General features: G+C 41.1%; 1 protein-coding gene across 1 annotated transcript in view; it reads right to left on the bottom strand.

Moving 5' to 3' along the window:
- Positions 1 to 23,158, bottom strand: part of pyroxd2 (pyridine nucleotide-disulphide oxidoreductase domain 2) — a 36,460-nt gene that overhangs the window by 7,241 nt on the left and 6,061 nt on the right. The window contains exons 2-9 of the mRNA XM_070448197.1: positions 13,640 to 13,659; positions 13,418 to 13,511; positions 13,128 to 13,201; positions 9,495 to 9,650; positions 9,092 to 9,245; positions 8,835 to 8,940; positions 1,100 to 1,268; positions 704 to 838 (exon numbers count right to left, since the gene is read on the bottom strand). Of these exons, the coding sequence (XP_070304298.1) occupies positions 704 to 838; positions 1,100 to 1,268; positions 8,835 to 8,940; positions 9,092 to 9,245; positions 9,495 to 9,650; positions 13,128 to 13,201; positions 13,418 to 13,511; positions 13,640 to 13,659 (908 nt within the window). The remainder of the gene's footprint in view (positions 1 to 703; positions 839 to 1,099; positions 1,269 to 8,834; positions 8,941 to 9,091; positions 9,246 to 9,494; positions 9,651 to 13,127; positions 13,202 to 13,417; positions 13,512 to 13,639; positions 13,660 to 23,158) is intronic.

Below are 23,158 nucleotides of genomic sequence, written 5' to 3'. Positions count from 1 at the left end.
AGACATCCTCGATGAAAACCTACTCCAGAGCGCTTAGGACCTCAGACTGGGGTGAAGGTTCAACTTCCTACAGGACAACAGCCCTAAGCACACATCCAAGACAACGCAGGAAGTCTCTGAATATCCTTGAGTGGCCCAGCCAGAGCCCGGACTTGAACCCAATCGATCATCTCCGTAGAGTCCTGAAAATAGCTGTACAGCAACGCTCCCCATCCAACCTGACAGAACTTGAGAGGATCTGCAGAGAAGAATGGGAGAAGCTCCCCAAATACAGGTGTGCCAAGCTTGTAGCATCATACCCAAGAAGACTCGAGGCTGTAATCGCTGCCAAAGGTGCTTCACCAAAGTACTAAGTAAAGGGTCTGAATACTTATGTAAATGTGATATTTCAGTTTATTTTTTTTATACATTTGCAAACATTTCTTAAAACCTGCTTTGTTTTGTCATTGTGGGGTTTTGTGTGTAGATTGATTAGGATTTTTTTTGTTGAATAAGGCTGTAACCTAACAAAATTTGGGAAAGGTCAAGGGGTCTGAATACTTTCTGAAGGCACTGTTAATGAGCTATGGAATTTTGAGCTTGTTCTCCAACAGGATAGTCTCACATTGCCAGTCTCACATTCAATCTGACTGGAGATTAAAGTTCATCACCAGTCTTGAGGTGTGTTAAGATGTGAAAGTGTGTTACCTGTAAGATGCATTACCTGAGGAGTGAGTGTTTTAAAGGTGACGTAGGGTGTAGCGTTGGACAGTACCACTCTGCTGTAGATCTCTGTGCCATCCTTCAGGACCACCCCCTTGGCACTGCCATCTGACCCTACCAAGACCTGATGCACATCCTGTAACCCATATGCATGCACACCCACACACAGATATCACACAAGAACACATTATATTATCCATTAGCTATTAAATTCAAAAAGGTTGAGTTACCAACTAGGGAWCCACTAGATAACCACAACTGGGGAAATTAAATCTGTCCTATATGGCTGTATGTATGTTTATTCACTGTATTATAATCAGCTGGACCATTACAGTTTAACATGAACTGAAAACACTATGGAATAGAACAAATGTGAAAGCCTATCCAGCCAGCTGACCTGTTCAGTAAAGATGTCTGCTCCGTGGGAGCGGGCAGAGCTAGCGATGGCCTTGGACACCCCTCCCATGCCCCCCTCCACATAACCCCACGCTCCCTTCTCCTTCTCCAGCTCCCCCATCACATGATGAAGGAGGACATACCTGCGGGGGGAGATACAAAGGGGGAAACTGTATTGTCAAAAACATATATACAATATAATGTTCTATTCAATTCTGAGAGGGGGTGTGTGTGTGTGTGTGTGTGTGTGTGTGTGTGTGTGTGTGTGTGTGTGTGTGTGTGAGAGGGGGTGTGTGTGTGTGCTGTCTCTTATACACATCTAGATGTGTATAAGAGACAGGCTTTACAACATGGACGCCACTGGAATCAGATGAGGAAGGGTTAGACAGCAACGCCAATATCCTAATTCAATATTGTAGCTATATGTACATACATACACATACAGTTGAAGTCTGAAGTGTACATACACCTTAGCCAAATACTTTTAAACTCAGTTTTTCACAATTCCTGACATTTAATCCTTTTTAATCCTAGTAAAAATTCCCTGTGTAAGGATCAGCACTTTATTTTAAGAATGTGAAATGTCAAAATAATAGTAGCAGAATAAAAGTAGAGAGAATTTTATTTCTTTCATCACATTCCCAGTGGGTCAGAAGTTTACATACACTCAATTAGTATTTGGTAGCATTGCCTTTAAATTGTTTAACTTGGGTCAAACGTTTCAGGTAGCCTTCCACAAGCTTCCCACAATAAGTTGGGTGAATTTTGGCCCATTCCTCCTGACAGAACTGGTGTAACTTACTCAGGTTTTTAGGCCTCCTTGCTCGCACACGCTTTTTCAGTTCTGACCACACATTTTCTATAGGATTAAGGTCAGGGCTTTGTGATGGCCACTCCAATACCTTGACTTTGTTGTCCTTAAGCCATTTTGCCATAACTTTGGTTATTGTCCATTAACCCTAAGTATGCTTAGGGTTATTGTCCATTTGGAAGACCCATTTGCGACCAAGCTTTAACTTCCTGACTGATGTCTTGAGATGTTGCTTCAATATATCCACATCATTTTCCTACCTCATGATGCCATCTATTTTGTGAAGTGCACCAGTCCCTCCTGCAGCAAAGCACCCCCACAACATGATGCTAACACCCCCGTGCTTCACAGTTGGGATGGTGTTCTTCGGCTTGTAAGATTCCCACTTTTTCCTCCAAACATAACGATGGTCATTATGGCCAAACAGTTCTATTTTTGTTTCATCAGACCAGAGGACATTTCTCCAAAAAGTACGATCTTTGTCCCAATGTGCAGTTGTAAACCGTAGTCTGGCTTTTTTATGGCGGTTTTGGAGCAGTGGCTTCTTCCTTGCTGAGCGGTCTTTCATGTTATGTCGATATAGGACTCGTTTTACTGTGGATACAGATACTTTTGTACCTGTTTTCTCCAGCATCTTCACGATGTCCTTTGCTGTTGTTCTGGGATTGATTTGCACTTTTCGCACCAAAGTACGTTCATCTCTAGGAGACAGAACGCGTCTCCTTCCTGAGCGGAAAGACGGCTGCATGGTCCCATGGTGTTTATACTTGCGTACTATTGTTTGTCCAGATGCACGTGGTACCTTCAGGCATTTGGAAATTGCTCCCAAGGATGACCCAGACTTGTGGAGATCTACAATTTCTTTCTGAGATCTTGGCTAATTTCTTTTGATTTTCCCATAATGTCAAGCAAAGAGGCACTGAGTTTGAAGGTAAGCCTTGAAATACATCCACAGGTACACCTCCAATTGACTCAAATGTTGTCAATTAGCCTATCAGAAGCTTCTAAAGCCATGACATAATTTTCTAGAAATTTCCAAGCTGTTTAAAGGCACAGTCAACTTAGTGTCTGTAAACTTCTGACCCACTGGAATTGTGATAGTGAATTATAAGTGAAATAATATGGCTGTAAACAATTGTTGGAAAAATGACTTGTGTCCTGCACAAAGTAGATGTCCTAACAGACTTGCCAAAACTATAGTTTGTTAACAAGAAATTTGTGGAGTGGTTGAAAAACGAGTTTTAATGACTCCAACCTAAGTGTATGTAAACTTCCGACTTCAACTGTGTGTGTGTGTGTGTATTTATATATATATATATATATATATATATAGACAGTTCTGACTCAAAGTTCTGACTCAAACCATTGGTTTAGGATCTGAGAAACAGAGTAGAATGTACAGATATTAATATAACTACTGTTCCCTGGAGGAGGGAACTAGGTATAACATATTCACAGGAAGAAAACTGAAATCACACCCAACGGTCCAATGGATACCGAGCGTGCCCTCGGAAGCCCCGCCTTCCTAGCTATAATACCGGGGCTCGCATTAATTCCCTCAATTCAGTACTGCTCTTCAGTGAGCTCAAATCACCTGAAGGTGCGGGCCCAAAATATGTTATACCTCGTTCCCTCCTTTAGGGAACAGTAGTTATATTCATAAATGTATGCTCCATCTCAGTCAGTCACTGGGTATAACATACTATGAGGATATACAGTACAAGCACGCCCCAATCCGGCTTAGAGGGTACCAAACTAGGAGGCCCACGGCAACCAAGCACACACAAGTTCCACCAGCTCCAAAAATGGGTTACAGAAACCACATTTTTCCCTAATACTTTTCTGAGAAGCCTGAAATGGCAGAGCCCCATATAGGGAACCAGAACCTGCTGCAACTTGGCTATGTGCACTGACACGCTGCCACTGCAGCTCAAGTCCATTGAACTGACGGTTCCAAGAACAATACTTACCTTGCGAGCCTGAAATGTCAGAACTTGTACAAGGAACCGTAAGTCCAAAACAATGCATGTATACAATCACAGAATACATATCTGCGGTCGTGGGTGCCAAACTGTCTAGTGTGCCAGAGACAATAGATCCCGACAACACAGAACCTTCCACGGGTCCCAGCCCAACAGGTGGATAATCTCCGGGAACCAGGGTTGTCTGGGCCAACGGGGAGCCACCAGAATCAACAACAGACCCTCCTGACTGACCTTCTCCACAGTGGCCTGAATCAGGTCCACCGGAGGAAACGCATAGAGCAGGGCCTGAGGCCACTGATACACCAAAGCATCTGTTCCCAATGGAGCGTCCAGATCCCTCATTGAGAAGAACAGATGACAATGCAGGTTTTCTTGAGTAAAGATCTGCGTCGGCCCTGCCGAACCCGTCCCATATAGGGCTATGGCGGTCAAAAAAATGTGTCATGCAAATAACAGGTGAGTGCCCATAAGGCTAGAGGGGGATCTAAGCTTTACCTAAAATAAATGTACAGTGGGGAGAAGAAGTATTTGATACACTGCCGATTTTGCAGGTTTTCCTACTTACAAAGCATGTAGAGGTCTGTAATTTTTATCATAGGTACACTTCAACTGTGAGAGACAAAAATCAAAAATCCAGAAAATCCAGAAAATCACATTGTATGATTTTTAAGTAATTAATTTGCATTTTATTGCATGACATAAGTATTTGATACATCAGAAAAGCAGAACTTAATATTTGGTACAGAAACCCTTTGTTTGCAATTACAGAGATCATATGTTTCCTTAGTTCTTGACCAGGTTTGCACACACTGCAGCAGGGATTTTGGCCCACTCCTCCATACGACCTTCTCCAGATCCTTCAGGTTTGGGGCTGTCGCTGGCAATACAGACTTTCAGCTCCCTCCAAAGATTTTCTATTGGGTTCAGGTCTGGAGACTGGCTAGGCCACTCCAGGACCTTGAGATGCTTCTTACGGAGCCACTCCTTAGTTGCCCTGGCTGTGTGTTTCGGGTTGTTGTCATGCTGGAAGAAACCAGCCACAACCATCTTCAATGCTCTTACTGAGGGAAGGAGGGTGTTGGCCAAGATCTTGCGATACATGGCCCCACCGATCCTCCCCTCAATACTGTGCAGTCGTCCTGTCCCCTTTGCAGAAAAGCATCCCCAAAGAATGATGTTTCCACCTCCATGCATCACGGTTGGGATGGTGTTCTTGGGGTTGTACTCATCCTTCTTCTTCCTCCAAACACAGCGAGTGGAGTTTAACACCAAAAAGCTCTATTTTGTCTCATCGGACCACATGACCTTCTCCCATTTCCTCCTCTGGATCATCCAGATGGTCATTGGCAAACTTCAGACGGGGCTGGACATGCGCTGGCTTGAGCAGGGGGACCTTGCGTGCGCTGCAGGATTTTAATCCATGACGGCGTAGTGTGTTACTAATGGTTTTCTTAATACTGTGTCCCAGCTCTCTTCAGGTCATTGACCAGGTCCTGCCGTGTAGTTCTGGGCTGATCCCTCACTTCCTCATGATCATTGATGCCCCACGAGGTGAGATCTTGCATGGAGCCCAGACCGAGGGTGATTGACCGTCATCTTGAACTTCTTCCATTTTCTAATATATTGCGCCAACAGTTGTTGCCTTCTCACCAAGCTGCTTGCCTATTGTCCTGTAGCCCATCCCAGCTTGTGCAGGTCTACAATTTTATCCCTGACTGTACCTTACCACAGCTCTCTGGTCTTGGCCATTGTGGAGAGGTTGGAGTCTGTTTGATTGAGTGTGTGGACAGGTGTCTTTTATACAGTTAACGAATACTTGTTCTCCCCACTGTAATTAAATTGCCAAAATTATATAGCCTAATGAACTGTCTCCTGCCTATACGTAAATAAACAAAATAATTCTAAGGCTACTAAGGCTAATAAGGCTACTAAAGCATGATTTGGCCACAGATAATATTTCGATTATTTAAAAAAAGTAAGGTTTGTGGATTGTTTAAAATCAATTGCCTATAGCCAGAAGGAAAGTTAGCTCTTGCAATTTGGGCAGATTATTGCTGAGTTGCGACTGTCTGTGAAAAGTAGAGGCTAAGCCAGGCATATCGCAATATTTCAAAATACAATGTGGGAAAACATAGTTTGGAAAGCAAATGGTGGTGCTGTAAAGAGAAAACAATGAAAATACTCATGTCTATTAGTTATCAAAATTCTCAATTTAATTGAGCGAACAAAAAGTATAGCCTATCTTATTGACACCGGCGGAGAGCATCTGCAATATGCACGCTGCACATATTCACTATTTATCATTGTTGGGTCAGTGATACTTAAAAGTTTGTTTTTGGACAATAATTTCCTCCTCCAGTTTAGATGGATATCATATTCTATTAGTATCCCCCCTTCTCGTAGGCCTATTATATGGACAACGTCGTTTTTATGTATCTTTTTGTCACCGTCAGCAGTAGGCTACCATATAATTTGTTCTATAAAACATATTCTGCTAATGTCTCCAGTCATATAAAGTGTAGTAGAATTGCATGAAATGTGTTTATAAAAGGCCACATTTTTCCCATGCAAAGAAAGAAGAAATGTATCTGATATAGCCTGCTCTATGCTACATGAGCTCAGCCATGCATTGAACATTTTCTTTTTGTTGCAAACAGTGATTGAGTTATAGTATTAGCCTAAATTATGACTATCCAATCTACTCATCACATTAGGAATAATAGGCAATCTTACATAAATGCGATTATGCATGTAATTCTTTATTATAAAGGTGCTTTATTATTATTATTTTTTGTTGTATTTTAGCCCCTTTTTCTCCCCAATTTCGATCTTGTCTGCAACTCCGCATTTGGCTCGGGAGGTGAAGGTCGAGTCATGTGTCCTCCAAAACATTACCCACCAAACTGAGCTTCTTTAACACCCGCCCACTTAACCCGGAGGCCAGCCATACCAATGTGTCGGAGGAATCACTGTTCAACTGACAACTGAGATCAGCCTGCAGGTTCCCGGCCCACCACAAGTAGTCGCTAGAGCGCGATGAGCCAAGTAAAGCACCCCCGCCCAAACCCTCCCCTAACCCGGATGACGCTGGGCCAATTGTGCGCTGCCCGATCATGACACAGCCCGGGATCGAACCCGGGTCTGTAATGATGCCTCTAGCACTGCGAAGCAGTGCTTTAGACCGCTGCACCACTTAGGAAGCCATAAAGGTGCATTTTTATGGTGAAAATTATCTTCTACAGACTTGAAACTCACTCGTCGACAATGTATGCCAGTTAGGCTACACCGGTTGTAAAGCGGATTAATGTGCTTAATCTTAAGAATTGACTAGGCAGGTAGCCTAGTGGTTAAGAGCATTGGACCAGTAACTGAAAGGTTGCTGGTTCAAATCCCCAGCTGACTAGGTGAAACATCTGTTGATTTGCCCTTGAGCAAGACACTTAACCTCAGTTTCTCTGGATAAGAGCATCTGTTAAATGATGAAAATTWAATAAATACCACAGCATGGGAAAGCTAGGATCCTCTTTTAAATAGTGTCCAGTCAAAACTCTGTTTACACACGCGATTGCGCAATGACTGAGTTTATAAGAACACATTTCACTAGGCTCTGTAGGCTATGTGCTCTCTAACCTCTAACCATGTTCCAGGGGGTCTTAGGCTTATACGCTACGTTTGGAGTTATTTGGCCACTTTAATTGTGATACAAACCTTATCAAAACATATAGGCTTTCCAAGTGGAGTCCACTGCAGAATCTGCTGCAAAGCCAGCCTCCCCTCTCCAGCCTCTTGCTCTCACTGACACGGACCGCTCTGCTCAGACCCTATACACGCAGACGCCCCACCCTCAAGTGGAGAGACCCCCATCATACAACCTCTACGCTGTGTCCCACTGGCCCTGCATGCAGACATCGATGCCGAGCTCCGGTGCCAGCTAGAGGAAGACATCATCGAGGCTATTGATGCATCCCCCTGGATCACAAACCTGGTGGTGTTAAAAAAGAGATCATTCCACCTGTGTGGACCTTAGAGTAGCAAATATGGCCATCATCCCAGACAAATACCCCCTGCAGAAGAGTTCACTGCCCTGTTCTACAGCTCCAGGGATACCTACAGGTGCTGCTACACCGAAGCAGCCACAACCTCATAGCGTTCATCACCCACTTAGGGGTCTTCCGCTACAAGCGCATGGCATTTGGATACAGCTCTGCCCCCAGCTGCTTCCAAAAGATCTTGATGTCTTTCTACTCGGGGATCCCAGCGGTGGCCATCTACCCTGATGATATCGTTGTTCACAGGCCTACCATCAGGGTCCATGATGTGCACCTACACAGCGTGTTCACTGCACTGGCACAACACAACCTCACTCTCAATGGAGAAAAGTGTTTCTTCTCCACCCCTGCCATTGACTTTGTGTGATTTCACCTCTCTGCCGAGGGGATTTCCCCACTCCACTCCAACACTGCAGGAGCTCCAGAAGGCATCAGCAGACGACCCCACTCTCTCCAAGCTGGTGACCTTCATCACACAGGGCTGGCCCAATAAAGTGCCAGAGGAGCTGTCGTAATACTTCAGGGTCTGAGAGGAGCTGTCCTGCTGGAACGGCATCTGAAAAGTTTGTCAATTGCGTGACACGTTCTTCCTTCAGGCCAGCTAAAGAGCTGAGAATTTAGGAAATTAATGCGACCCCTGGTATTATAGCCAGGAAGGTGGAGCTTCCGAGGGCAAACTCTGCATCCATTGGCCCGTTGGGCATGATTTCAGTTTACTTCAGGTGAATATGATTGGTCGTTGACTCCCCATAGTATATACTGAAAGGGAACACAGGAGTTACACAGCAGAAATTCAGTCTGAATGGACCCATGCCTGTTAAGTAAGGTGGTACTGGAGAGTGTGAGTAGGCCAACTCACATCATTCTACTAATCATAGTCTAAATGGAAGCGATGATAAGTGAAAGAAACAAAGTGATATAGGTGGTCTATCAACCTTCATTATTGGTGCAGTTACGATCTCATAGAAGTCTGGAATGTTCTTGCCCAGTTTCAGGCCTGTAAACACACAACAGAACAGGTGAATATTATGATGTAATATATTGAAAAATAAAAAACAGATGTATTGTATTATAAATAATACAGTAGTTATTTAACATTTCAGCGGTGTTTATTCACCCTACAAACGTGTAGGAAAACAACTTAGTACCACATTGGACAAGGGGCAAGGCACTCCTCAGTGCTGCCATCCTCCTCCTCAGGGCCCCGCCGGTTAACCCTGCGATGTCTACTGGGGGCGAGTCCAGGAGGGGATGGATGGCCGCCGCTAACTTATCCAGGTGGGTTATAAACTCTGGGTACGCCTGGAGTAGGGCAGAGGGGTAGGAGGGGAAAGGGAGAGACAAAGAGGGAGAATGGGAGAGGGAAAGGGAGAGGCACAGAAAGAGTTACTGTTAATTACATAACAAGGAGAGGGGAAAACAATCACTACTCCCCTCCATTTCCTCCTTTTACTGTAGCCTACTGAGTACTAGCTAATAGAGCTAAGTGAGCTAACATCAACAATAAACAGCATCTGTACAGTAAGCTGTCTATCTTATATTGCTACCCACCTTGGCGTCTGTCTCAGAGAACTTGCCGATCTCCCTCTGGTTCATGGCCAGGTCTGAGCCCAGCAGTAGAGACCGAGGGGGGAGACCCCCTACCCCCTCCTCCAACATTGGGGTGAAGGCATGGGGGTCCCGCATGTACAGCTTCAGTCCATGTTTCTGAACACACACACACACACACACACACACACACACACACACACACACACACACACACACACACAGTGGGTATCATAAGTATTCACCCCCTTGGGTGTATTTCACATTTTGTTGCGCTACAGATTGAACTACATAGATTTAATTGAACTTTTGTTTTGTCATTGATCAACACAAAATACTCCATAATGTCAAAGTGAAAAGAAAATTCTACACATTTATACAAATTAAATACCTAAAATATAGTTGTTGCATAAGTATTTACCCCCTTTGTTTAGGCAAGCCTAAATTAGTTCAGGAGTAAAATCTGTTTTAACAAAATTGCATAACATGTGTATGACACAATAGGGGTTGTAATGATTTTTGAATGACTACCCCTTCCTTTGTCCCCCATACATACAGTTGAAGTCGGTAGTTTACATTCACCTTAGCCAAATACATTTAAACTCAGTTTTTCACAATTCCTAACATTTAAATCGGAGTAAAAATTCCCTGTTTTAGGTCAGTTAGGATCACCACTATATTTTAAGAATGTGAAGTGTCAGAATAATAGTAGAGAGAATGATTTATTTCCGCTTTTATTTCTTTCATCACGTTCCCAGTGGGTCAGAAGTTTACATACACTCAGTTAGTATTTGGCAGCATTGCCTTTAAAATGTTTAACTTGGGTCAAACGGTTCAGGTAGCCTTCCACAAGCTTCCCACAATAAGTTGGGTGAATTTTGGCCCATTCCTCCTGACAGAGCTGGTGTAACTGAGTCAGGTTTTTAGGCCTCCTTGCTCGCACACACTTTTTCAGTTCTGCCACAAATCTTCTATGGGATTGAGGTCAAGGCTTTGTGATGGCCACTCCAATACCTTGACTTTGTTGTCCTTAAGCCATTTGCCACAACTTTGGAAGTATGCTTGGGGTCATTGTCCATTTGGAAGACCCATTTGCGACCAAGCTTTAACTTCCTGACTGATGTCTTGAGATGTTGCTTCAATATATCCACGTAGTTTTCCTCCTCATAATGCCATCTATTTTGTGAAGTGTCAACATGATGCTGCCACCCCAGTGCTTCACGGTTGGGATGGTGTTCTTCGGCTTGCAAGTCTCCCCCTTTTTCCTCCAAACATAACAATGGTCATTATGACCAAACAGTTCTATTTTTGTTTCATCAGACCAGAGGACATTTCTCCAAAAAGTACGATCTTTATCCCCATGTGCAGTTGCACACCGTAGTCTGGCTTTTTTATGGCGGTTTTGGAGCAGTGGCTTCTTCCTTGCTGAGCGGACGATATAGGACTCATTTTACTGTGGCGTTAGATACGTTTGTACCCGTTTCCTCCAGCATCTTCACAAGGTCATTTGCTGTTGTTCTGAGATTGATTTGCACGTTTCGCACCAAAGTATCTCTAGGAGACAGAACGCGTCTCCTTTCTCAGTGGTATGACTGCTGCGTGGTCCCATGGTGTTTATACTTGCGTACTATTGTTTGTACAGATGAACGTGGTCCCTTCAGGCGTTTGGAAATAGCTCCCAAGGATGAACCACACTTGTGGAGGTCTACAATTGGTTTTCTGAGGTCTTGATTGATTTCTTTTGATTTTCCCATGATGTCAAGCAAAGAGGCACCGAGTTTGAAGGTAGGCCTTGAAATATATCCACTGGTACACCTCCAATTGATTTAACTGATGTCAATTAGCCTATCAGAAGCTTCTAAAGCCATGACATCATTTTCTGGAATTTTCCAAGCTGTTTAAAGGCACAGTCAACTTAGTGTATGTAAACTTCTGACCCACTGGAATTGTGATAAAGTGAATTATAAGTAAAATAATGTGTCTGTAAACAATTGTTGGAAAAATTACTTGTGTCATGCACAAAGTAGATGTCCTAACCGATTTGCCAAAACTATAGTTTGTTAACAAGAAATATGTGGAGTGGTTGAAAAATGAGTTTTAATGACTCCAACCTAAGTGTATGTACACTTCCGACTTCAACTGTACTACATCTGTAAGGTCCCTCAGTCAAGTATTGATGTCACGATCGTCGTAATAACATTTGGACCAAAGCGCAGCGTGAAATCGGTTCGACATTTTATTAGAAGTGAACCGCACAAAAAAAACTATAAAGAGCAACCGACATGTGAAGCTATGGAGTGCTCACAGGCAACTACACATAAACAAGATCCCACAAAACACAGTGGGGAAATGGCTGCCTAAATATGATCCCCAGTCACAGACAACGATAAACAGCTGGCTCTGATTGGGAACCATACCAGGCCAACATAAAAATAAAACAACCTAGATTACCCACCCTAGTCACACCCCGACCTAACCAACATAGAGAATAAAAAGGCTCTTTATGGTCAGGGCGTGACAATTGAACTTCAAGCACAGATTCATCTACAAAGCCAGGGAGCTTTTCGAAAGCCTGATAAAGAAGAGCAGTGATTGGTAGATGGGTAACACTAAAAATAAGCAGACTTTGAATATCTCTTTAAGCAAGGTCAAGTTAATAAGTATGCTGTGGATTATGTATTAAACCACCCAGACACAAAGAAACAGTTGGCCTTCTGAACTGCAGGACAGGAAGGAAACTGCTCAGGGATGGTGGTGATTTAAAAACAGCTACAGAGTTCAATGCCTATGTTGAGAGAAAACTGGGGATGGATCAACAACATTGTAGTGACTCCACAATAATCACCTAAATGACAGAGAAAAAATATATAAAAATACACAAAATAGCATGGTGGTGGCTGCATCATGGTATGGGTATGCTTGACATCGGCAAAGACTGGGGAGTTTTTTAGGATAAAGAGAAACGGGATGGAGCTAAGCACAGGCAAAATCCTTGAGAAAAACATGCTTCAGTCTGCTTTACATCAGACCTTTCAGCAGGACAATAACCTAAAAAACAAGGCCAAATCTTTACTGGAGTTGTTTACCAAGAAGACAGGGAATGTTCCCGAGTGGCCAAGTTACCGTTTTGACTTAAATCAGCTCGAACATCTATGACAAGACTTGCTGTATAGCCATGATCCCAAACACCTTGACAGAACTTTAAGAATTTTTAAAATAATAATGGGCAAATATTGCACAATCCAGGTGTACAACGCGCTTAGACTAACCTAATAAGACTCACAGATGTAATCCCTGCCAAATGTGTTTCTAACATGTATTGACTCAGGGGGGTGAATACTTATCTAATCAAGATATATTACTGTTTTATTTCTCATTAATCTTCCACTGACATTACAGAGTATTTTATGTAGATCGTTGACACAAAATTACAATTAAATTAATTKAATCCCACTTTGTAACACAATAAAATGTGATGAAATACTTGTGATAGGCACTGTAACACACCTGATTGATTCAAATATTCAAAGACATAATGATCAATTCATTCTTTCAAAAGCCTGCACACCCTGTGGGTCACCATAGACGTTACATAGAAGATCACTGATATATCAAGTATGATGGCTGGTCGTTCACCTTGAGCTCCAGGTCTCTGAAGATGTGTGGTCTGAGCAGGCTGAGGAGATAGGAACACCGGGAGAAATGGAAACCTGCAGACAGACATACAGACATGAAAAGGAAACACATTAACTACATAGTTAACAACTTGAGCTTCTACAACAAGAACACACATTTTTTTCTGTGAGAGCAGATGTTCTACTCTTTTTGCGTCTGTGTTGACTCTACTGAACACCCTGCTGCACTACCATGACCTCCAGAGGGACCCTCTGTAGCAGGAGTCTGTCACCAGAGAGAGTGAACCTCACCTGGGATGATTTCCTCCGACACTGCCGCCCCTCCCAGAACGTGTCTGCGTTCCAGAACTGCTGTCTTCAGCCCACCCTTCTGCAGATAGGCTGCCTGTGAATACACACACACACCCACACAACTATTAACAAAATGCATGTAGACACACACACGTAAGTTAAGTTTGATATGTCACACATTCATGGAGATGGATATATTTGGTTAAGCAAATATCCACTTACCGCTACCAGTCCATTGTGTCCTACAATGAAAAATGATATGAGTGTCAAACATCCGTTTATAAAGATACTAGTGCCCTGATTGCTATAGTAAATCCAGCAACAATATAYTGACAGTATCCACATTTGCAGAAACTATTAATCTAATTTGGCTCCTGTCCATTGTTTCTCATCCACTAGTGCTGAGCGATTAGTGTTTTTTAGGTCAATTTCGGTTCGATTATTAAAAAATAWTCACGGTTTTTCAATTTTAKTTTCGATCATTTTTTAAACATTAAATGCACTTTGCATTATGTGGGTTGAAGGAGTTTAACAACACAGAATAAAACAATAAAAGTCTCWTGATGGTAGTGACTGCCCATTACTRCTCATCACTTATTAACCATCATTTAGTAACATTACTTCAATAAGATATTTCAGTTGTTGTGCATATTACATTTGTTTTATTTGATTACTTTATTATTTMATTCCAAGTAATCTCACCKCTACAGAGCTGCTGCTTATGCTATCTGACAAAATCACTATTTTGTAGTTCTTCAAAATAAGGCATACTACTGAATACCAACTATCAATCACTTAGATACTGTACTTTCAGGTAGAGATACCTTTTGAAGCAACAGCTGCTCTCTATATCACCTCACGATCGCGCATTCTTCTCTCTTCCGTAGCAGGTGTAAAAGAAACACAGACCGKACAGTAGATTCACAATGGTTCGTGGTAATTGTACTTAATTACCACGTTTTATGGGCTAAACTATGTAGAACATTGGCCTATTGGAAACCACAACTCCCTACTACACTGCACAATTCAGTCTGGATCTGATTTATCTCTGGAAAAAATGTGCAATGAGCGCATTGAGCTCAGAAAAAAAGTATTGAACAGATGTCTGTGAATTAGTTGTTTAAAAGAAAGCTAGGTTAAATATATATATATATATATATATAAATAAATAAATTGTTCAAGCACAAACAGTCTTTGTTATACTAAAAAAATAAATGGGTTAATGAGATATGAACCAGCGGGTCAGCTCAGAAGACTGAAGGCATGGCTTAGTATGGGCGTGGCTTTCAGTCATTGTTGGCCACCCGTGAAAGTAAATGTCATTCAGGTTCAGCTGTTCTGTTTTGTTGTTATCATATGATAAGATTTTGAAGCTTTAATGTGGCTTACAGAAGTACATGAGTGGCTGTAAATACTACATCATAATTCTCTATCAGCCAGTGTGTTTCAGTAGGACAAAGTGGAAAGACTGGTTGCTGATTGGTTGGTTAAAACCGCATTCAAGCCGGTGTCTAGTCCACAAGTAGTCTCTGCCAATGCCTCAACAACCAATTTTCAGGGGAAATGGAAAGAGAGCCTGTGACTTCCGCTTTTGGACGTTAACAAGGCGACACTCCATATTTACTGGATTGGTTGAACAGTGCAGAAGAGAACATCTCAACAGTTTTTTTTCTTGTCAAGGACAGTTATGTAGGGGATCTAGTTTCAGGCGTTTATTTTAAACCTGCTACGTTAGGTTATTCCACAAGTTACCACCACCTGGGCTATGACATTGAAATGCCTATTCTCTGTTCCACCTCACTGCGCAATCCACTGTCTCATCAGCCCAGCCAGGCAATTTATAAACTTGATCTCCACTCTAAAAAGCATATAGACATTATCTCCCATTTCTTTTAGACTGGCATTTGGTTTTCGACAGAGGAGATTTATAGAAACCTTTCTGTCTCTCTGACATCTGCAACATTGTTTCAATATTGAAATTCGATCTCCAGCTGTCTCATAGTAATGAACGTGTCGGGAGTCGGGACAAGAGACAGGCAGGCAACTTTTCTCAGCCAGTCGATATCATGAATCGGCATCATTTTTATGGATGTGTACAAAGAAATGTCAATAGAAAAACAGGTCAAATGAAAGGAAATTCAGCTAGTTTGCTGTCTTTCCAGCTTCAGTTTTAAGTGATTGTGTTAGCTGTGTAGTTGGCTAGCTCCTCTCAACAGTGGCTAGAGTACAAATGTTCCACGGCAGGCAAAATTGCGCCTCATTAGCTCATTGTTATGGCTGTATCATTGTAAAAAACATACACAAATGCAGCTACTTGGTGGTATTTTGGCTGCACTGTTTGCATGACTCTGTTAGTCAAATTTGGCTAGCTAGAAAGCAAGGGATAAGAACATTGCCAGCATGGTAACGGAACATTTAGAACGAACCAATGGGTATTWGACTGCCTTCATGACTCATGACCGCCTGTGTGGCGGTAAAACAGTCACCGCAACAGCCCTAATTGTGGAAGGATGGAATARTATGAATAAATTCAGAGAAGCYKGTGTTTGGAGAAGCCKGTKTTTGGAGAAGCCGGTGTATCAATGAAATTCAGATAATGAATGGACTTCGTCTCGGCCTAACAACACCATGCCAATATATCCTCCAAACACTGGTTTCTCGGGTATTATTGCCTGTCTCTTATCACACAGAGAAAGGCGATACTGTATCAGTTGACAAGTCAAGTAGAAAAGGGGATGTTGTACAATGTTGCATGTGGCAGAAATGGCATAAAACACTGTGCTCTGTTTTTACTGTAGCCAACTGCTTTACAATACCCTTTTCTACTATTAAATGTCCTACATATGTACTGTATAAGGATAATGTAACTGTAACACTGGAAATACTTCTCAACATACTCACAACCTGCCACTGGATTAAATAAAATGTTGAATGTCAAGTGATATTCAATATCTACTATTAGTTTTTATGCTTTGGTGCAATTTTCACAAGTATGTGTATATTTACACAACTCTTAGTACGAACCTCAAAACAAAAAGGCAGTTGTTTCAAAACTCTTAACCACATTTTCAATTAACTTTTCCACTTTAACCACATTTTCAATTGACAAAATCATAGTACTTTGTCACCAAACTTAATCATTGTTTCATCTAGAAATACATGTTTCACATTGTAATACATTGTCATATAAAGTAATTGCCTTTCTCAATGTAATGCTCACATTACTTTTGATATGATTCTCATCTCTTTTGTTAATTGTATTGTATAGTAGAATGATTTACCTCTGGTTTGTTCAGCCATTCCTATGGGCAAAATGAATGCGGGAAAGAATAGGGTTTTGGAATAAATGCTGACAAGAATAAAGCCTTTATAATTCATAACCTTTATGAATTATGTGCGTTGTTTTATTTTTTACATTAAATGCTTCAAAATTCACAAAAAGTGACGCTACATGATGAAGTTATCTCATAGAACAAACGTATAAGGTCTCTTAAGCCTGTTTACCACAGACCTTATTTTGGGCGTTTATCCAAAAACCCTATGAAATCTCCATACATTTTTCCATAGGCTTTGTTCAACGAACCTGCGAGTTAGTGCCTACAAAAATATGCGATTACTATATCTATAGGAATCAGCCGATATTAGCTAAAAATGCCAACCTCGGTATCGGCCGATGTGTAGTTAATGTCGATGTGCAAAACCGATGTCAAAGCTGACGTGCATACCTATATAACGTAGGTACATGACGTAATGACGCCACGTAGAATTTTGCGCTATACATGCAACACAGCATTACTAACCTAGCCCACAATGTCTGCTGTGTGGATCGAGCAGTCATCAAGTCGAGCAGTCATTTTAAAGAGTAAGAAMATTTCAGTGCGACAACTTAAAGGCTGAAACCCATTAAAGCCAAGATAATGGAATTAATTTCCCTTGACAATCAACCTTCTCTCTGTTGTGGGTGATGTTGGCTTTCTCCAACTGGTCGAGCACCGGTACACCCTACCAAGTGTGTTATTTTTCAGATGTTGCCCTACCGGAGTTACACAGCAATAGCGTGCGTCACTGCTATTAGCTTCACAACATACATACTATGGAACGCCGTTTGGGTCTTTGTGTGTAAAAAAATATATACAGTAGCACTGTCAAAGCTGTACAATAAAGTCTGCAAACACCGGCCACGAACAATGTGTTTACAATAACGCGTTGGTAATAAAGCATAATTTGTTTGACCGCAACTTCTGGGGTAGCTAGCTTTAGCTTGGTACCTAGCTAGCAGCAATACAACCAGCCTGAAAACAATGACCAGTAGAAACTGCAGTCATTTTCATTATTCTTAGCAATGATTTAGGAATCCTTGTGAGTAAGYATTAGCTAGGTTGCAATTTGTTGTTCGCCTATTGAAATTGAAGTCAGTTAAGAACAAATTCTTCTTTACAATGACAGTCTACCCCGGCCAAACCCAGACGACGCTGGGCCAATTGTGAACCGCCCTATGGGACTCCCAATCACATCCGGATGTGATACAGCCTGGAATCGAACCAGGGACTGTAGTGACGCYTCTTGCACGGAGATGCCGTGCCTTAGACCGCTGCATCCATGTGTGTGTRTTAACTATTTATCTGTACTAGAATGCTTAAAAGGCCGCAAAAWKTTTARGTATCGGTATCGTTTTTTTGGCAAGGAAAATATTGGATATCKGTATCGGACAAAAATGTCATATCGGTGCATCACTAATTACTATTGCTCTCTATTTATATTATATTACTAGAAACACAAGCATTTCGCTGCACCTGCTGTAGCATCTGCTAATCTGTGTACACGACCAATAAGCTTAACATACAGTACATCTCTGATCTTGTCAATATCAGATGGACCTGAGCCCATTTTAATATAATTGTAAAATTAGCCAAGCAGTAGTAATTATTGTGTTATGGGTCAGATGGAATGATCTATGTGCATTGTATTTGRGGAAAGGGAAAATACAAAGGGGGCCTGTATCTGAGGGCAAGAATGATTCCATAAGAGTTGAATTCAAGCCATTTGTCTGGAGTTCGAGTTGATAGTGTTATAGAACAGTTGCTAYGATATATCTTTACTCTTTTATTCCATTATATACTCTTAATATGAATATASAGTTTTAATATAATCTTAGGGATTTAAAGTAAAGTTAGGTTTAAACTCTTTSTGTACGAGAAGAGTAATTATCTAGTGGACTGCARGAATGTGTACTCCCTAACTCAAGGCCTCTCCTGACTGATTTGAAAATCTGTGAAAGGTGTGGAGGAGTAAGAACACCTGCCCAGCAATAAAGACTGGTTGTTCATTCTAGACACCGAAGGGGGGTCTAGCTGGGAAGGGGGGGGGGGCCTAGTCGGAGGTTATGAATACATGTGCTTGTAACTTTGTATGTGTTCTTGCAGCTGCATAACCCAGTCAGGTGAATAATTCTAGCCTGAGCTTTCTTTGGTATCCGTATAGATTATTGAACCAGAATTTAGAACCTAACAGAATTATAATCATAATAATCATCATCATAGTAGTACATTTGACTATACAGTATATCATACTTTTTGTTTCTACTTTACAGTGCTTTCAGAAAGCATTCATACCCCTTGACTTATTCCACACTTTGTTGTGTTACAGCCTGAATTCAAAATAGATTTTTTTTCTCACTTATCTACACACAATACCCCATAATGACAAAGTGAAAACGTGTTTTTAGACATTTTTGCAAATTTATTGAAACTTAAATACAGAAATGTCACACCCCTGAGTCAATACATGTTAATGATATAATYACCTTTGTCATCTATGCATAGTCACTTTAATAACTCTAMCTACATGTACATACTACTTCAACTAACCGGTGGCCCCGCACATTGACTCTGTATCGGTACCCCACTTTATATAGTCTCGCTATTGTTATTTTACTGCTGCTCTTTAATGACTTGTTACTTTTCTCTTATTCTTATCCGTATTTTTTTTTTTACTGTATTGTTGGTTAGGGGCTCGTAAGTAAGCATTTCACTGTTGTATTCGGCGCATGTGACAAATCAAATTTGATTTGATTTAATTACAGCTGTGAGTGCTATGTTTGGGGCAAATAAATAAAAAACATTACTGACTACCACTCTCCATATTTTAAAGCATAGTGTTGGCTGCATCATGTTATGGGTATTTTTTATTTTTTTTACCTTTATTTAACTAGGCAGGTCAGTTAAGAACAAATTCTTATTTTCAATGACGGCCTAGGAACAGTGGGTTAACTGCCTTGTTCAGGGGCAGAATGACAGATTTGTACCTAGTCAGCTCGGGGATTTGATCTTGCAACCTTTCGGTTACTAGTCCAATGCTCTAACCACTAGGCTACCTGCCGCCCCAAGGGTATGCTTGCAATCGTTAAGGACTGGGGAGTTTTCAGGATAAAAAAATGGAGCTAACCACAGGCAAAGTCCTAGAGGAAAACCTTGTATTGTCTGCTGTCCACCAGACACTGGGAGATTAATTTACCTTTCAGCAGGACAATAACCAAAAACACAAAGCTAAATCTACWTTGGAGTTGCTYACCAAGAAGACAGTGCATGTTCCTGAGTAACCAGGTTAGTTTTGACTTAAATCTACTTGAAAATCTATAGCAAGACCTGAAAATGGTTGTTTAGAAATGATCAACAACCAATTTGATAGAGCTTGAAGAATTTAGAAAAAGATCATGGGGAAATGTTGCACAATCCAGGTGTGGAAAACTCTTAGAGACTTACCCAGAAAGAYTTACAGCTGTAATCGCTGAAAAATGTGCTTCTACAAAGTATTGACTCAGTGTGAACACTTATGTAAATAAGATATTTCTGTATTTAATTTTAAATAAGTTTGCAAAAATGTGTAAAAATATGTTTTCACTTTGTCATTACAGGGTGTGTAGATGGGTGTGAGAAAAAAAAAAATATCCAATCATTTTTGAATTCATGCTGTAACACAACTAAATGTGGAATAAGTCAATAAGTCTGAAGGGGTGGTCGGTAAATTGTTTGTCCAGACTGAACGTGGTCCCTTCAGGCGTTTGGAAATTGCTCCCAAGAGATGAACCAGACTTGTGGAGGTCTACAATTTGTTTTCTGAGGTCTTGGCTGATTTCTTAAGATTTTCCCATAATGTCAAGCAAAGAGGCACTGATTTCGAAGGTAGGCCTTTAAATACATCCACAGGTACACCTCCAATTTACTCAAATGATGTCAATTAGCCTATCGAAAGCTTCTAAAGCCATGACATCATTTTCTGGAATTTTCCAAGCTGTTTAAGCAAAGTCAATTTAGTGTATGTAAACTTCTGACCTACTGGAATTGTGATAGTGAGTTATAAGTGAAATAATCTGTCTGTAAACAATTGTTGGAAAAATGACTTGTGTCCTGCACAAAGTAGATGTCTAACCGACTTGCCAAACTATAGTTTGTTAACAAGAAATTTGTGGAGTGGTTGAAAAACGAGTTTTAATGACTCCAACCTAAGTGTATGTAAACTTCCTACTTCAACTGTAGATGAAAGGAACTTCATCACTCACTGGAGACTTGAAAAGAACCTCACCCAGAGAGCTGTATGTCAGTGTGTGGTTAGACAGCCAAATCTTAAAATTAGACATAGAAATACCAAAGCTAGTTCTGGGACAGTTTAAGTCGTACCAAAGATTTTTATGCTCCTTGTTTCTATCTGTGGTTGTACTCTACAACAAAACTTAATTTTAAATTTGCTAGGTAAAGTGTAGGCATTCTGTCTTTATAAGAAAATCAAATATGATAGCCTATAATACAGTAAAAAAAAAATTGTCTTTATCACACAAACACACCATCTACTACTGGGTCGAACCTGGTGTGCCTGTACCACCAATGAACCATTTTGTTTTTCCTTTTAACTTTGCAATTTAATTGTGACATGAATCATGCATGCTGATTTGAAAATAAAAATGTATCATTTTCTGGCACCTGATCACCTCAATATAGATTTCATTGATGTAACAGTGGATAAAGGATTGGTCACACACTATTGTAGGTGAATGTATAAATACAATCCAGTTTAAATACAGTATAGTAATAGAAAATCAACTTAGTATATTAGAACTATAAGACAATCAGTTCCGTCAGTTCAATTAAATGAAGTTTCCCCTAGACGCTGATCAGTTTTGAGCTTTTTCATAAACGGTTGGGATCTGGATTGGGCATAATAAAACTGATCCTGGATCGGTACCTACGGGAAACTATGCTCAAGTAGGTGGAGCTGTACGAGTTCAGTTCGGGCTACAGAGTTGCGTGAGCAACGAAGAAAAACAGGAGAATCCAGGAAAAGTTACATCCAAGTTTGTCATGGCTGCGACGGTGTGGACAGGCGGAACTCGGCAGGCAGTGACAACCCTAGGGACGGTGACAAGAGCCAGTCACTCAGCTGTCAAGTCTCACTACGACGCGGTGATCATCGGAGGAGGTAGGGGGACAAGGGGGACTGGCAAATGCTGCACCGGGCTGCATAGTGCAGGTTACGGGCTTTCCGATTCTAGTGCGGCGGTTACTTTTTTTCACGCCGCTTGTGCAATTTTGTTGACACAAAGTTGCAGGAGCGCTATACTTGTTCAATTTTGCTGATCATTTGTACGTTTTGTTTAACGGCTTTCTTAACGGTTCACAAAACTTAATTTTATGATAATGTAAGATAGGCAGGCTACAGTGACACAACAACACTGTTATAGGCTCATTTGGACTCGTTGGCCTCCTCTATACATAGTTTTTTTTAAATGCTTTGTTAAAACCAACCCAATTTTGGTTATTTTTAACCAGCGTTGGGTAAATATTGGACAGAACACACACTGGGTTATTTTGACCCAGCCAGTTTGAGTTGCGTGAATAACCAAAAATTCACTGTACAAAGACTCATATCTCCCTCACTAACTTTAAGCACCAGCTGTCAGAGCAGCTCACAGATCACTGCACCTGTACATAGCCCATCTGTAAATATCTCATCCCCATACTGTTATTTATTTATTTGTTTGCTCCTTTGCACCCAGTATCTCAACGTGCACGTTCATCTTCTCCTTTGCACCCCAGTATCTCACGTGCACGTTCATCTTCTGCACATCTATCACTCCAGTGTTTAATTGCTAAATTGAATTATTTCACCACTATGGCCTATTTATTGCCTACCTCCTTTATCTTACCTCATTTGCACACACTGCATATATATACTTTTTCTATTGTTGTTGACTATATGTGTTTTATTCCATGTGTAACTCTGTGTTGTTGTTTTTGTCGCACTGCTTTGCTTTATCTTGGCCAGGTCGCAGTTGTAAATGAGAACTTGTTCTCAACTAGCCTACCTGGTTAAATAAAGGTGAAATAAAAAAAATATATTAAAAAAAAACGTATTATTAAGTAACTGCTTCCACAGGATTTGTTTTGTTTACTCAACTTTTCATTCCAAGTTGTACCTGAACTAAAACAATTGTTGGCCAAAACTTAGCTCCAACTTAGAAAATGTAGGCCAAAATTCAGTCAACCTTTTATTTCAAAGGGTCTCATATGTTCATTCAACTAGAAAAGTATTATTTGGTTATCTTACCTAAAAAGTCTGTGGAAGTAATTACACACACCACACACCACACACACACACACAACACACACACACCCACACACCACACACACACCACACACACACACACACACACACACACACACACACACACACACACACACACACACA

Source organism: Salvelinus sp. IW2-2015, linkage group LG18 (genome assembly GCF_002910315.2).
Source record: "Salvelinus sp. IW2-2015 linkage group LG18, ASM291031v2, whole genome shotgun sequence".
In the NCBI taxonomy this organism is placed as follows: Eukaryota; Metazoa; Chordata; class Actinopteri; order Salmoniformes; family Salmonidae; genus Salvelinus; species Salvelinus sp. IW2-2015.
Note: the sequence above shows the minus strand (reverse complement) of the source record. Positions and strands in the feature narration are given on the sequence as shown.